This window comes from Pezoporus occidentalis, unplaced genomic scaffold (assembly GCF_034315485.1).
Source record: "Pezoporus occidentalis ecotype Australia unplaced genomic scaffold, CSIRO_AGI_Poc_V1 ctg170, whole genome shotgun sequence".
In the NCBI taxonomy this organism is placed as follows: Eukaryota; Metazoa; Chordata; class Aves; order Psittaciformes; family Psittacidae; genus Pezoporus; species Pezoporus occidentalis.
In genome coordinates this window covers 1,380,604-1,395,869 of record NW_026913532.1, presented here as the reverse complement: position 1 = coordinate 1,395,869, position 15,266 = coordinate 1,380,604, and the positions used below count along the sequence as shown (strand labels likewise).

At 39.3% G+C, this 15,266-nt stretch overlaps 1 protein-coding gene across 2 annotated transcripts in view; it reads right to left on the bottom strand.

The window, feature by feature from the left end:
- LOC134161233 (bifunctional heparan sulfate N-deacetylase/N-sulfotransferase 3) overlaps positions 1–15,266 on the bottom strand; it is a 64,675-nt gene that overhangs the window by 36,319 nt on the left and 13,090 nt on the right. For both annotated transcript variants that reach the window (XM_062613900.1, XM_062613901.1), the window contains exons 3-4: positions 2,591–2,678; positions 1,232–1,386 (exon numbers count right to left, since the gene is read on the bottom strand). In XM_062613900.1, the coding sequence (XP_062469884.1) occupies positions 1,232–1,386; positions 2,591–2,678 (243 nt within the window). The remainder of the gene's footprint in view (positions 1–1,231; positions 1,387–2,590; positions 2,679–15,266) is intronic.

The following is a 15,266-nucleotide window of genomic DNA, read 5'->3' as shown; positions in this document are numbered from 1 at the left end:
TGCAACAGTACACAGAATCATAGACAAAAGGGAATTTTAAACACAGAATTGTTAAATCTTAAATTTTTATAACTTCTACTGCAATACTTTCTTTAAAGATAACATTAAAATTGAGGTGGCCTGTTCTCAGTACAACTACAGTTTATAGTACTCTTCGGTTGAAAGAAAACATACACCTTACTTAAAGCAAAGTTTCAAATACAAATTTTAAGTGCTTGATTTTCTATGTCTATGCCTTCACCCTACATCCACTGACATGTGACCATAAGCACACTTTATTTTGTTCCGGTATTTCAAATCCCCTTGCTCTTTCAAGGAACAAAGTCATGACCTGCCATGTGAAGAGCAGCCAGTGCATTTTGAAAAGTGAAAAGCCAAATTAGCGTGATGGAACAGTAGACATATTTCAGCAAACAAGTTATGTTTGCTGAGATATTCTGATACAACACTTCTTAATTTCTTTACATATGACAATTTCCTCAGGCAAATAATATGTAGTATTGTGTACGGCAGTCTGGTTTGGTTTTAATGCATGAAAGAAAAGGTAAGACTGTTTCTCTAGCATCCTCAGACCTAAAGGTAAGTCTGTTTCTTTAGCATCCTCAGACCTAAAGGTACGGTTTTATTTTCCTATATTCTCACTAATACTTTTTTTTTTCTGTGAATAAATTATTAGTAAAGGCAATGCTTTTCAAAACAGGTTCTTATAAAGTTGATCCAACAGGAATATGTAAGATCTTATCCTGCATCACCACAAAAGAGCATCTTTGAAAATACGGCACATATGTCATAACATGGCATGTTAACCCTAACATGCAGTATTTCCATAAAGTCATTTGACATGTTTTGATGGAGTGTTTTTTCCTGCATAAAAGTGGATATTTTCTAATCTAAACAATGGCTTATTTCAGAAAAATATAAAATAAAATTTTTGTCTATATTGACTTTCCAAGATATGACCATATTAATTCTTCATTCTGAAAGAATGTTTCCATTCAAAATTTTTCATAAAGTAATAAAAAAAAACCCTAAACTTTACTTGAGAAAGAAATCCAAACTGTAGAGAAACAGAATTTTCATAGCACAAAACAGACTGCAAAAAGCATTCTATCATAATTTTTTTTCGATTCACTGAGATTAAAACAAATTCTACAAAGATTGATTTTTCTAACAAAATAGGAATGTTTTCTGAATACCTAAATTCAATATAAAATACAAAACCACAACTCACTAAGGCAAATTTTTTGTTGAGGATCATCTGCTCCACCAGTGACGACTCATTGTGGAAGAGGTGAGGCTGCATGTGACTCCACATATGGGGAAACCACCAAAACTCATCCGCAGATCTCAACAGCAGGTCATCACCTTCATCTTCTTCCTCAGTCCCTGAAAAAGGAAAAAAAAGGAAAAGATAATACCTCTGAAGTGGTTTAAACCCAGTTGGAAACTCAGAACCACACAGCTGCTTGCTCACTCCTTCTTCTTCCCTCTCTTTTCCAGAGAGGCTCTGTAGGCGCAGGCCAAGCCCCAGCACATTGTGGTCATTTGTCCCTCTCTGGTACTGCCAGGACAACAGCACACCTTGTCTGACTGTTCTGCTAATTTTTCTAGATTTCACACTTGTTCAGAGGAGAAATTCCAAAGCACTGGAGGGGCCCACTGGCCCAGGTGCTTGCTCATATGATCCCACACACCTTGCCACTCATGACTGTCCAGTCTTGGCAAAAAAATCTCGTGGTGGTCCTCTCATATCATCTTTTAATCTTAGACAAGACCCAAGCCCAACCCTGCTTAACTTTTGAGATCAGATGAAACAGAGCGTTCTCAAGGTGGTATGGCCGTGGGTAAAACACATGCTGTATTTGTGACAACATGCTTATTCCCAGCAAAAGCATCAGGCAGGCTTCAAAAGGCATCCAAAGGATATCCAAAACCTTTAGAATTCTCAAATGCTGCTGTAAATAGCCTGGCAGGGTGTGAGGGAATGTCTCCTTTGTAGGCTGACCCCCCAAGGAGGAAAAAAAAAGATGTGTAATTGCTAAAAATTCCCATTATATGCTTCCCAAAATATAGAGGTGACCACCACACTGAGAAAGCATGCCAGCGTCATGATCAATTGTATTACAAGTCATTACCATAAAGTACAGCGAAACAAAAACTTTAGCTCAGGCCCCAAAGCCAATAAACATTAAAACAGCAATTGCTGGCTGCAAGTAAGGTACAACATGTTGAAGCTCTGAGAGCAACCACAACAACTCTGAGAGCAAAGAAATCAACATTGTGATGAGTGACTATTAATCCGAAACAATGAATGCTTATCCCAAATACGATCAGGCACACTCTGGTCAGATCTGTTGTTAACTGTTACAGCTGAACAGAGGACAGTATCTACCCCTTATTGCATACCACTCACGTCATGCTCAGACCCCTTTTTTTTTTTTTCCAATATACCATTACTTTTTGTCTCATACATACACATACACCTATTATGAAGGAAATGCTTCTCTCTACTCATACCCTTAAACTCTGTTTTCCTCATATTACAAAAAACACCATCAAACCCAAAGCTATTTTAGTATTTCAGTCTTACCTGTGTGATAAAATTTCCCTGAAAATCCCAGGTTGAAAGTAAAATTTGTAATTTGAGCTCTCAAAAGATTCTGAGTGTCAAGCAGGGCCTGAAAAAAAACAAACCAAAAAGACAACAACCCACCATATAAACATATGTGTAGGAAACACACCTGGCACAAATTTAATATAACAATATAGATACTTTTACAGGTAAATGTCCTTTCAATTGCTTTAGCTATTTTAAAACAGCTCATTATATATGACATATATATATGACAACAGATACTTTCATTGCCGTTTAAAGCTTAAAAACTACATGCAAACTCCATTGTTTTCCTCATAAAGGTGACCAGCTATTAAATATTGGTTTACTCTTTGAATCATGAAATGGGAAAACAAAAGCACACTCCAGATAAAAGATCTTCCACTGATGACTCAGTAAACCTGGGATACAGCCAGGAATGAAATTCAGATCTCTTGTGCCTCCAGCTGCTGCCCCATTCACTAGGATGAATAGGTAGGATGACCTACAACTGTATTTTTTTATTTCAGGTCAAGTACATACATAGCATTTTAGTTATGTTTCAAAATCACTGGCAATGAAAAAATTAAAAAATCCAGAAAGCTAGATGAAGCCTATTCCATATCAAAGAACTTAATCCTAAATTTCCCCAAATTCTGAGTCATTTCTCACACATTTAGCACACTGGCTGTCAGCATACGTATACTTGCACCAGATTAGTACAAACATGCATGCAGGAGGAAAGGAGAAAGCTATTATTCATCAAAGTAAAGAGTCAGAAAACTCTGATCTCAATACGCTCTTCTTGATTTGTTACTCCCAAGATTTACATATTGTTTGCAAGAGTTATTACCTCCTGAACTCTTACACCCTGCTGCTGTTCAGTTTCCCAGATGTAACAAAGAAACCTACCTCTCCAACGCAAAATAAACTTTGCAAAGCAAAACCAAAATGGATGCACAAAAAGCATCCTCTAAAATGAGACTTGGAGTGCACCTTTCTCCAGACAACCTGCCTTCAGCTGAGCACTTGATGGCTGGTAATTTATGAGCACATTGGACTCTGGAGATTTGTGGCACTGAACACAGCACATCAGAAGTGCACGGCCAGCTACAGCGAAAAGACACACTTGTGCAGATAGTTATGCAGTACTTTCGAAAGAAAAGAATTATACACCAAAGTTTTCAAAGTCAACATACATTATAGTACAGCGATCACTGTACAAGAAGTGATCATAAGTATTATTATTGTCAGAAATTACTAACTAGGCATGTTAAGAAAGGGGAACATATTTAAAAGCACAAAGTCACTGGAGATTTTCAGAGGTTTAAAGGTCTAGAAGGTTCCCCACTCCTGAAATTCAATGACAATTTGGTGTTCTGAAAAATATGAGACAGCAATTTAAGAGTTTCTTTGGATATTTCATTATATGAATAATTTGTCTACAATTTTCTTTTTTTAAACAGGAATGCCCATGAAAACAAAATGTTAGCATGGAAGTCAAGCCCAGCTTTAGATCCAGGCATAGTACAGTCAACTTACAGTTCTTTAAAATCACCCATTTTACAGATAGAGGCAATATCCACCTTATCAGAGAAACTTCTGGGCACATGAGCTCTTCTTGAGGTCTTTACCAGGGCTCACCTGTATCAGATGTAATAAAAGTACTATCTTAATCTGCCTGTTTCCTTATAATAAGATACCTACAACATGATGGTGACCACATCAGGCAAAGGGTGACCGTAGCAGGGGCTCCCCTGTGCACTAACCTCAGAAAAAGCCCAAGGCAGCACACCCAGTGGTGTTTCCATTCCCAGGAAGATGTGGCCACACACCACTGCTGGTGCATATGTTCCAGTTCTGTGCTTGATTTTCCCACCACTCCTTTTCCAGACCTGAGCATTTTCACCTGGCCCCGCTGGCAGACTGCAGCACCAACCAGCACAGGAATACAGATGCTCTTTGGCCCTCTGCTAGCGTGTATCTGAGGCCTCAGAGAACTCGCTAAGCTTGTAGCTAGGGCTGGCTCTGGGAAGCTGGCGCTTGAGGGAGCTGATCTGATGCAATGGGACAGTCATTTGTCCCTATCCTGGGGGACTGCAAATTTGGATTTTGCTTATAAAACATGAGTGGTTTCAATTCTGAGCCATCAGTAGTACTTGCTTTGTTCAGTATTTCAGTGAACCAGAATGCTATGCCTAAGCATATTCATTAAATATATATTAATCAGAAAACTAAATCTGTGAAAGAACCATCATTTTCTGCCTCCTATTTCTTAAGGTTATCTCAGATCTGGAAGCAACTTGTCTTTCCCACTGTCATCTTCTTCACTGTAGCTCCAGCAACAAGAGTACAAGCAGTTTCAAAGCACAGTACTGGTAACATAAAGATCATCTTTCACTGGAAAGCCTGAAAAATGTCCTATGACTTTCTAAAGGAATGACTAAAATGAAGCACAGAATGGAGATAACTGAAAACAAGTATGAGACTTCTGAAGGAAATATTACGAGAAAAATCTTGCAGCACTGTAATGAGGGCTTTTGCTCAGGCTGAGAGTGCAAAGATCACCCAGGAGACTTCTTATTCTAATGAAAGGTATGAAACCACAGAGGATTATGAAAACCATCCTTGAGCTGCTGGGAATTAAGTAATTTTTTATCTTTGCACACTTAAAAATGTAGGAAGCAAATAATATGCCTATATGATAATGTTAACCATAGATACTGTCAACTGGAAGGAATCCTGAGAGCAGCTTGACAGCAAGGTGGCATGAATGGGCTGCATGGTTCTTGCCCTCCTAATTAAGTAGTGTGAGCATTTTTTGAGCTGAAGGTCTTCTCCTGTACTTAACACATTCTCAGCTTGCCAGCTCCAGTCTAGTTTCGGCGTGATGGAAAACCAAAGAGCAGCTGAAACCAGAGAAACACAACCTGGAAGACTATTTTCACTGCACCTCCCTAGCATACTGCAGCTACAAGGCTGACCAGACAGTTGCCAACCCAGGCTTTCAAATGGAAGGTGGGAAAACGGTTGCAAAAAGTCCATAATGCAATATGAGAGTTTACTTCTTTGCTGGGATCTAGTTTTGCTAGTGTAGTTACCTCCTTATTGCCTCAATGACATGCCTGGTGGCTGCATTTTATTCAAACCAGCAGTCACAAGACGACACATCAAATTACACCTAAATAACACAAAACTTTAAACGAAATCTGAAGTTCACCTTCTACAGAACAAATTTTGAAAGCGACGCCACTGTTTATTTTGGCCACATTACTTTCATTAAAATCAACAGGAGATCTTCTGGTAACCTATGCGGTGGTATGTGAAAACCTATTGGCTAATATCAACAGTGTACCTGCTCAATCTGCACAGAGTGAGAGGACAGGCCTGCTGTGAACCAGTTTTTGTACAGACAAGCTGAGATGACATTTGAGTTGTCATTCCTATGATTATTCTCTGGGTGACTTGACATTTTACTCATCATTCAGGTTCTAAAAACAAAATGTTAGAACTCATGCAAAATATACAGAAGCAGATGGCAGGGCCTATTACTGTGAGTTTCTATCATAAAGACAGAAGCAGAGAAAAGTAGGGGGATGAAAAGCCTGAAATTTCATTTTTAAATGCTGCTTGATACGCTGAAGGTAAGCTGGTGATATTTTCTGTGTATTTTATGATTGGTTTATGAACAAACCCCTCTGGATATTTGTATGAAATGTTATGTAAATACATTAATACTGAAGATTATATTTTAAAAACTTTACTAAAGCCTTCATATGCTTATAGATAATTAATTAGTACATGTCATACTTCCACTGATACTATAAAGAAAATAAATTGCTGGCTGCCTAATCACTTTCATGTACACAGCTACAGAGGAGTAAGTACTTTTTAACTCTTCTTAAGCTCACATAGTAGGTTTACCAAATTCCTTGTGCCAGAAATCAAATATGAGAATTCAGTATATGATGAAAAGCCCCCTTCTTCACCAATAGTCCAAAATAATCTCAGAATCATAGAATCATAGAATAGTTAGGGGTGGAAAGGACCTTAAGATCACCCAGTTCCAACAGCCCTGCCATGGGCAGGGACACCTCACACTAAACCATGTCACCCAAGGCTCTGTCCAACCGGGCCCTGAACACCCCCAGGGATGGGGCATTCACAACCTCCCTGGGCAACCCATTCCAGTGCCTCACCACCTTCACAGTAAAGAACTTCTTCCTTATATCCAATCTAAACTTCCCCTGTTTAAGTTTTAACCCGTTACCCCTTGTCCTGTCACTACAGTCCCTAATGAAGAGTCCATCCCCAGCATCCCTATAGGCCCCCTTCAGATACTGGAAGGCTGCTACAAGGTCTCCACGCAGCCTTCTCTTCTCCAGACTGAACAGCCCCAACTTTCTCAGCCTGTCTTCATAAGGAAAAAGGCCTTGTTACAATCCAGGCAATAGACAAAAGTTATCCTGACAGCAAAACAAGAGTTCTTTCAATCTTTCCATCTGACAAGTTTATACTATAATGAAAGGAATGTAAGAAATCATGTCTGTTGTAAATAAAGCCCAAATCTCAGACAATTAGCACCATGCCATTTAAGTCATTTGTTTCACTTCTGAATAAACATCTCAGCAAATGTAAGCTGCTGTAATTGCCAGTGGTATCTCAACTGACTGAGAATTTAGGAGAAAATGGACTCTGAGATTACAAATATAACAGAAGGAACCGTGAGAATTATTCCTTAATTGGAATAGCCATGCAATGGAAATATATGTAAATTCCTGCCTTTGTAACGATGGCACCTTCCTTTCTTGACAATCGTAATGTTTAGCTCTTTTAACCACCTTTCAGTCAGAAATATAAACTCCGTTTACAAAGAAAACAGGCCTTTTTGATTTTTCTTACCTTACAGATGGGACAAACAGAGGCACAGATCAATGACATGGGCTGTCAAGAGCTCCTGCTCAAGTAAATCAGCAGTAAAGCCAAGGGTAAAACTCATCAGCAACCTTGCTTTCCATTTCCCTATCCAGGAAACTGTCCTGCCTCCTGTCCTCAAGCATCTCTTTACATTATTTCATTTCATAGTCTGTTACAGAGAAGTCACAAGTGTCCACTTGTCTCTGGTAAACAGATAATAGTAATTTCTTCATCATCAATAAAAATATTCAGACCCAAATATCTTGGATGACCAAACAAATAAATCTAGAATGCTTTGTTAAACTCTAAGATGACCTATGACTTCTTTCTGTAGTCACAATATATTTATGACTATTTTCCTACTCAAAAGCTGCTAAAGAACTTAGGCAACTGAAAAGCAAAATAGTTTAAAACACAATTCCACTTGTAATCATGTGGATTTTAACTAAATTGTGACATAGCCTCACAATACTGCATCATTAATATCTTAAACTTCAAATCAGTACATGCTTTCATGTCAGAAACAAAAGCAAGGTCAGCTTTGTAATTTCCCAAAAAGCCTATCTTCTCTCGTCCTTTTTTTCAGGAAGCAGATCTTACCTCTCAGTGCTTGCTTTACTATTTCATGTCTAACAGTACTTATCAAAGGAGCCATTACAATCGGAATTACTTTGCCTTTGAGGAAAACTTCTCTTCAATATAGGCAAGGACCTTCTGAAAAGGTAAAGCAAATTAATAGAAAGTGTAATGTAAAAGCAAAAAGTTAAGCACACAAAGTCCCTTTAGAGAAGCTCTTACGCAGACATAGCTTCAATTTTCTGTACCACATTCCCACTTGAATTTAACCCCTGCATGAGAGTGAAGAAACAGAAATAAAGCCACTTAAATTCCTGACTAGAGTTCCTAATACAGGGGTTTAATGAGCTGGAACTGATGTGATGTCCTTTTACTTTGAACTTTTGGTGACATCATTTTGCCTTTCCTGAGCACATCCATGCTCCAAGTCCTTCAACAAGCTGTGTCTAATTATCAGTTCCAGGTTTGCCCTGGCACTGCTGAGATTGACAACAGAAAAGGGAGTTGGGGGGGACACACTGCCTCGGCAGGGGAGAGATGAGGGGGAAGTGGGCATCCACAAGAAATCTTGTAACAGCAGTGTGGTAGGGGCCCGAAAGTGAGAAGCGGTGAGATTCTGATGGCAAATGTTCAAGAAACTGTGGCAGTCATCAGGCATGGGAAGGTATCAGGCAAGAATTTGGGGTGTTTGGAGGCAGCATGGCAAGAAGAACCAGAAGACAGCCCCAGTGAATGTCCATCCCAAGTGGCTGGGAATCATTGTTTTATTATATAGACTATTTTATCTCTGAGGAAAAAATGGTTCCCTCATGATAAATTATGTATTTTGGAACACCATTAAAATTTAGTGTATTTTCTTTCTGGATTTCTAAGATTAGTATTTTGAGATCCGTTACCATAAACATTTAATCTATGGAGGAGAAAAAATAATTGCTTTGGGTATACTAGGTGTATCTGAAAAAATATTTTTAATATCCATCAGACAAAAGGAGAAGACTGCTTACATTTTCTTTCACTCTAAACTTTTTTATCAGAGCTGACACTACAGAGTGGGCAAGAGAAAAAGAACAAAATCTACAGCTTTTTCTGGAAAGCATTTAGTAGCAGAGACCATAAATTATAAATAGACCCTAAACTGCATACGCGGGGAAAGGACACTGCTCTACAGTTTGGTGGAAGCAAGGTGTCTAAGAGAATACAATCCAGCAAAAAATAGAAATATTGATAAAACAGGGATGGAAAAGCTAAACTACTGACCATACATATGTTCAAGTTTATAGTGTCAGATTCCATGCAAGTTCAAGGCAATCACTCCTGCTACTTTGTACAACAAAATTAAAACGGGGAGGGGTTGGAGCATTTGGTGTGGATCAACTCGCTTATTAAGATTTAGCAGCTTCAAGAAACAAATTATTCTTTTCACTAAAAACATGTTTTTTGACACTTCTACTACATCCTTCAAAAGATGTAACAGTTGAAAAGTACCACATGCCAGCAGGATGCCTATTTACAAAGGGCAGACTTTAAACCAGAAAATGTGCACAAAAATTCCTTGGAGACAAAACAAAATACCTGGCTTCAGTTACTTAAAAATTTTTGTAGTTTACTGATGGGTAGGTTCTACCTGTAGCAGTTGTGGTTTTAAATTATCAAATAGGGATGCCTTGGAGCCCAACTCCCTTTAATGTGCAGGACATCCTACACCTGGGTCGGAGCAATCCCAGGCACAGCTACAGGTTGGGCAGGGAAGAGATTCAGAGCAGCCCTGGGGAGAAGGACTTGGGGGTGTTGGTCGATGAGAAAATGAACATGAGCCGGCTTCAGTGTGCGCTTGCAGCCCAGAAAGCCAACCATATCCTGGGCTGCATCAAAAGGAGCATGACCAGCAGGTCAAAGGAGGTGACCCTGCCCCTCTTCTCTTGTGAGACCTCACCTGGTGTATTGTGTGCAGTTGTGGTGTCCTCAACACAAAAAGGACATGGAACCGTTGGAACAAGTCCAGAGGAGGGTCACGAGGATGATCAGGGGACTGCAGCACCTCCTGTGTGAGGATAGGCTGAGAAAGTTGGGGCTGTTCAGCCTGGAGAAGAGAAGGCTGCGTGGAGACCTCATAGCAGCCTTCCAGTATCTGAAGGGGGCCTATAAGGATGCTGGGGAGGGACTATTCATTAGGGACTGTAGCGATAGGACAAGGGATAATGGGTTAAAACTCAAACAGGGGAAGTTTAGATATAAGGAGGAAGTTCTTTCCTGTAAGGGTGGTGAGGCACTGGAACGGGTTGCCCAGGGAGGTTTTGAATGCTCCATCCCTGGTGGTGTTCAAGGCCAGGTTGGACAGAGCCTTGGGTGACATGGTTTAGTGTGAGGTGTACCTGCCCATGGCAGGGGGTTGGAACTGGATGATCTTAAGGTCTTTTCCAACCCTAACTATTCTATGATTCTGAGATTCTATGACAAGCAAAGCTCCCACCGATTGCCTGGATGAATTTGGACAGTTTGGAAGATCCATTTACCCAAGTATCTTACCTGACTTCCCGTAATATTAAGGCACATACTCACCAGTTGAAGTCATTGTGAGTCTTTCACTAAATTCAATAAGCACCATTAAGTGAAATTCTGCATTTTTAGCTCTTAAACTGTACTTTGATGAAAGAAGTTAGTATTAATACAGCTCAATGATATCCCTGTTCTGCATTTAACAGAAATAAAATCCTGCATTTCTTTTACAGGTCAAAAAAATCCCCAAAACCCAGGCCAATTGAAACAGAACTAGTAAACACCCTCCTGCTGCATATAATATTTTCCCCTGCATTTTGGTCAGACAGGCTTCAACAGAGAACTTGCTGGATCCTGCATTTTTGCCTAACACTTTATCTGCTATGAACACCAACTACAAAGAGGTAAGGTCTCAGAATAGAACAGAGCTAAAAGTCAAAACAAAGTGACTCCAAGATGCATTTTAAAGTCTCTTCTTATTTATCCAGTTAAGTTCCTTTGATCTGATGATTACTGATATCCAATACAGTGGGAAATTGTTAGCCATTACACAAGCATTCAGGAAGCTGTACTGCAAAATCACATACACAGCCCCACCACAGCTGCCTCAGCTCTGAGTATGACAGGCCATCTTTCAAGGGTGACAGAGTAGTTCAGACCCAGTTCCAGTTCACTTCTGGGCCAGTCTGCTGTGCCTCCTTAGTCTGACTTGTCTGCATTGTATCCCATCAGCAGTAGAAAAATTGTAAGACTTGTTCATTGATTCATGTAGACATTGGCCTAGCTACATGTAAGGCCTCAAAAACTCAGGTTCAAACAATAACTCGAGATGCAAAGCATTTGCATGTCTGCAACCCCTCATTAGACAACCCACACTTTTACAGCTTCAGATCTTGTTTGGTAGGATGCACAGTATTTTGTCATAGAACATTGGCATGGCTATTCAGTCTAATGATGTCTAACACTTTATAGTCATACAGCTCAAAGAACAGAGGTTATTACCCATGCTCCTACATTTATTACCAACACGTGCTTCTTATTTAATGTTTCTTCATAAGCCAACTCTACCTCTAGCTTTCACTACAGCCAACATGCACTGCAAACAGAGTTTGCCTGGAGGACAATGGCTACTCTCCAGGGAAGACAGCCCTTTGCTGCACAGGCTGGCCATGAGCTTCCACTACAGCAAACCCTGTGCTCCCTTATGCTCCTTCATCCCTCACTGCTTGGCTGTGCTGCTCAGGGCCCTTTACCCTTCTGTTGGCAACGTGAAGCTCAGCAGAACCACCAAATACTGAAAGAAGGTTCAATGCTGGAAGAATTTCTAGGCCTAATCTCTCAGCAGCAGAGACCACATAGCCTCACCTGAATGCACAGGAATGCAGTTTAATTAGTGAACTGACAAACAAGGACATCAAAAGTACCCAAGTTCTTTAGGAAATTGAAGTAAAAATGTGGTGTCAGTGTTGTTAACAGCAAAGTCCAACAGTCTGTGAATATGGTCTTCCAAAAAACTTCAGTCTTATATTTTTCCTGCATGTCAGTATTCACTGGACCTCAATGTTCTCACTGGCATGTTAAACTGACTACTCCACAGGCTGGATAAGGTATCAGTGACACAATCCATCCACAAATGTTCCTTAGTTTGTTATTGGGTTTTTTTGTCCCCTAATAGAGCCAAGAATATTCCTGTGTCTTTTAATACTGTATCTAATTGAAAATATTTACCTTTGTCCCTATATTTCGGGTGAGCTGAGGCATACCAAAAGCTTTTTCTTTCTAATGTTCCACGTTTACTGACAGAAAAAAAGATCTGTGACCAAAGACTTTCATTTTCTCTTTTTGCCCTAAAGCTCCATGTCAGAAACAGCTGGGAATTCAGTCTTCAGCTTGCTCCCAGGTAAGGGTCACAAAAATTTATCTTTTTTTCTCTTCTTTATAAGTAGCTCTAAAGTTGCTGAATGAAATTTCCCTGCTACGTCAGCATCAGTATCAAATAAATGACAGAAAAAGAGAAAGCAAACAAGGCAAGCTTGCATAAAATAACAGATACAGCTCTTTTCTCAAGCCATATTTTTAATGATTGTATGTAGTCAGCACAGAAAAGACATAAGAACTTATGTCAAGTTTATAAAAATTTGGACAGTTCATTGACTTCTACATAGTACCTAGTCTAAGGGATATAATTCAGCACAAAAATACCCAAAACTTTAGTGAAACATGGGACAGTAATAGGAGAAACACGGGGGTGGGGGTGATTTTGCTGTAAGTGTTAATGCACACCTTCCCCGTTTTTGCACAAGTGTTTGTATTTCTAAAGACAAGATTACAAAAACTAGACCTACATAGATCAGTAACCCAGCTGGCCAAATTCTACACTTGCAGACTCAAACCAACACACAGGAATCCAAACTGAGCTCTGCATTTGATTATACTTTAAGAGACTGAGAACAGATCTTAGCAAAAATTCCCTGCCAATATTACATTTCTTCCAACAGCACATTTCATACCATTTTGCCAAATCTAATTTTTAAAGACTTACATTTTGCTTCCTTTAGTGTATTAGCCTCTATTCTGCTATTCTATTGGCTATTCAGCTTACACTTAGATATCTCTGTCCCTTACATTAAATATTTTTATTCATCCTCACTGTTTATACCCTGCAGACATCTGCAGCCTATTGCTTTCTACTTGGGTCATCATTACTTACCAAATTCTTTCGCCTTTTTTTTTTCCTCTCTGACATCTTCTGACTCATCTGGTGTCTCTAAACACTCTCAAAATATTTCTAAGTTGTGCAGAGTTGAGCACAATATTCTAGAAACCTCATCAGTAAGATGAAGTTTTGCAGAGTTGAGCACAATATTCTAGAAACCTCATCAGTAAGAAGTACTTTCCTAATGTAAAATGGTATTTTTTCCATAGTCATCCTGAATTTCAAACCAGCTTACATTATAGACTCAGGTATATTTTAGTATTTGCCTTGCTTTTAGGATATTTTCAGGATTACAATTTTCAGAAAAGGAAACTGAAATTGGAAATAGGGCATTGTCACTCCATGAGGTATTAGATATACGCTGGCAAGCAGCCACTTCTACTAGCGTAATCACCAAGAATCAGTCATGGAGTTGCACTGACTTCTTCCAGACTGAACAGCTAAGAAAAAAAGGAAACCTCCCATGCAGATGTACTGAAGAAGAAACTAGTGAAATAGAGTCCCATTTCTACCCCCATTTTTCTCTTCTTGCCAGACTGTGCCTTCTTGATGCTGCTGAAGAGTGGGAAGGAGGTAGGCCCAATTTTGGTATCGTGTTTTACAGTTAATTGCTTTGATTTCTAGATCTGTGTGCGGTGTGTTTTTATTAGCTGGTTATGAAAATTTTATCCAATTCTGTCAGCAGCAGGAACTGGATGGCTGACTTGTCATCTGAAAAAGCCCAGAATAAATCTTGCAGCAGCCACGGTGATCAATCGGTACAGCTCTGTGGTAAGCTATAGTTGCATTATTTTTATTTGAATTAACAAAGTGCTTTTTGAGCAAAAAGCACAAAATGAAGAGACACTCTGACAAAGAGAACTTGCAATCTAAGGAAAGAGAGGGACTGACAGGATAGCTGAAGAATACACGCCCAGGAGGCTGGAAAGTGGTTTCAGCACATAACTGTTCTTAATTTTGCCTCCAGGATGACAAAGCTAGAACACTGGTCCTGGTCTGGTGCATCAACTGTAACATCTATGTCTAGCACATGCCTTCTCTCAAGCAGCCAAAGCAAGGCCAACTCCCCACCCTCAGCCACCCTTCTCTGGTCAAAGACTTATATATCCAGTTTTCTGTTTCTAACATCAGTGGAAAGATGACTGGGAAAGCAGCCTATATGCTGGTAGCAGCCCATGAAAAATATTAAACAATTCTACTAACTTGTTTTAAACTAGTATTTTAGTTCCGAGATCTAATCCTAATTCTCTATTGCCTCAAAGTGCGTAATATTCCACACTACTGTATATGAAACAAGGCACTCGGGATGTTAAATCAGTCTTCTTAGCGCATCAGACAGCTACAGAAACATACCAGTTAATAAATTTTTTTTTTTTTTTTTTTTTTTTTACTCTTTTTAGGGACAGAATGTACTTTTTGGTTCTTATTTTAGCCAAGTCAATATAAAATACCTCAGGTCAGATTAAGAGAAAAAAAATGCACATACTATTATATGCAATAATAGTAAGCACAGTGAATAATGGCATAAAGGTACTACAGCTAATGGACTGGGAATGTAAAATAATTTAGCAGAAGTTCCTAATAGTTAATTTTTTTATCATTTGAAGAGGTGATTAAAAAGAGTTTTTTGAACCTCCCGAAAGGAGGAAAAATTTATGGCTCAGTGTAAGCAAATGGACATGAGTAGCTTTGATGCTTCTGCAACTGACACATTTGATAACACATCTATCATTTTATTGATAACCTTCTACATGATCCTATAGATAAAGAAGCAATTAACTTACAGATTCAGACTTCCTCCTGTGACAGGAATGACCCTTTGCCTTGACAGCTTGGGCTTTCTGAACCTGTTTGCCATTCTGCCTTAACACAAAATACATCTAAGCCTCTCTTCTGAGGCAAATATTTAGGTAACTTCTACACAGGAGTAACCAAAATGCTTTCTGGTTAAATCCTCTCCATTACCAG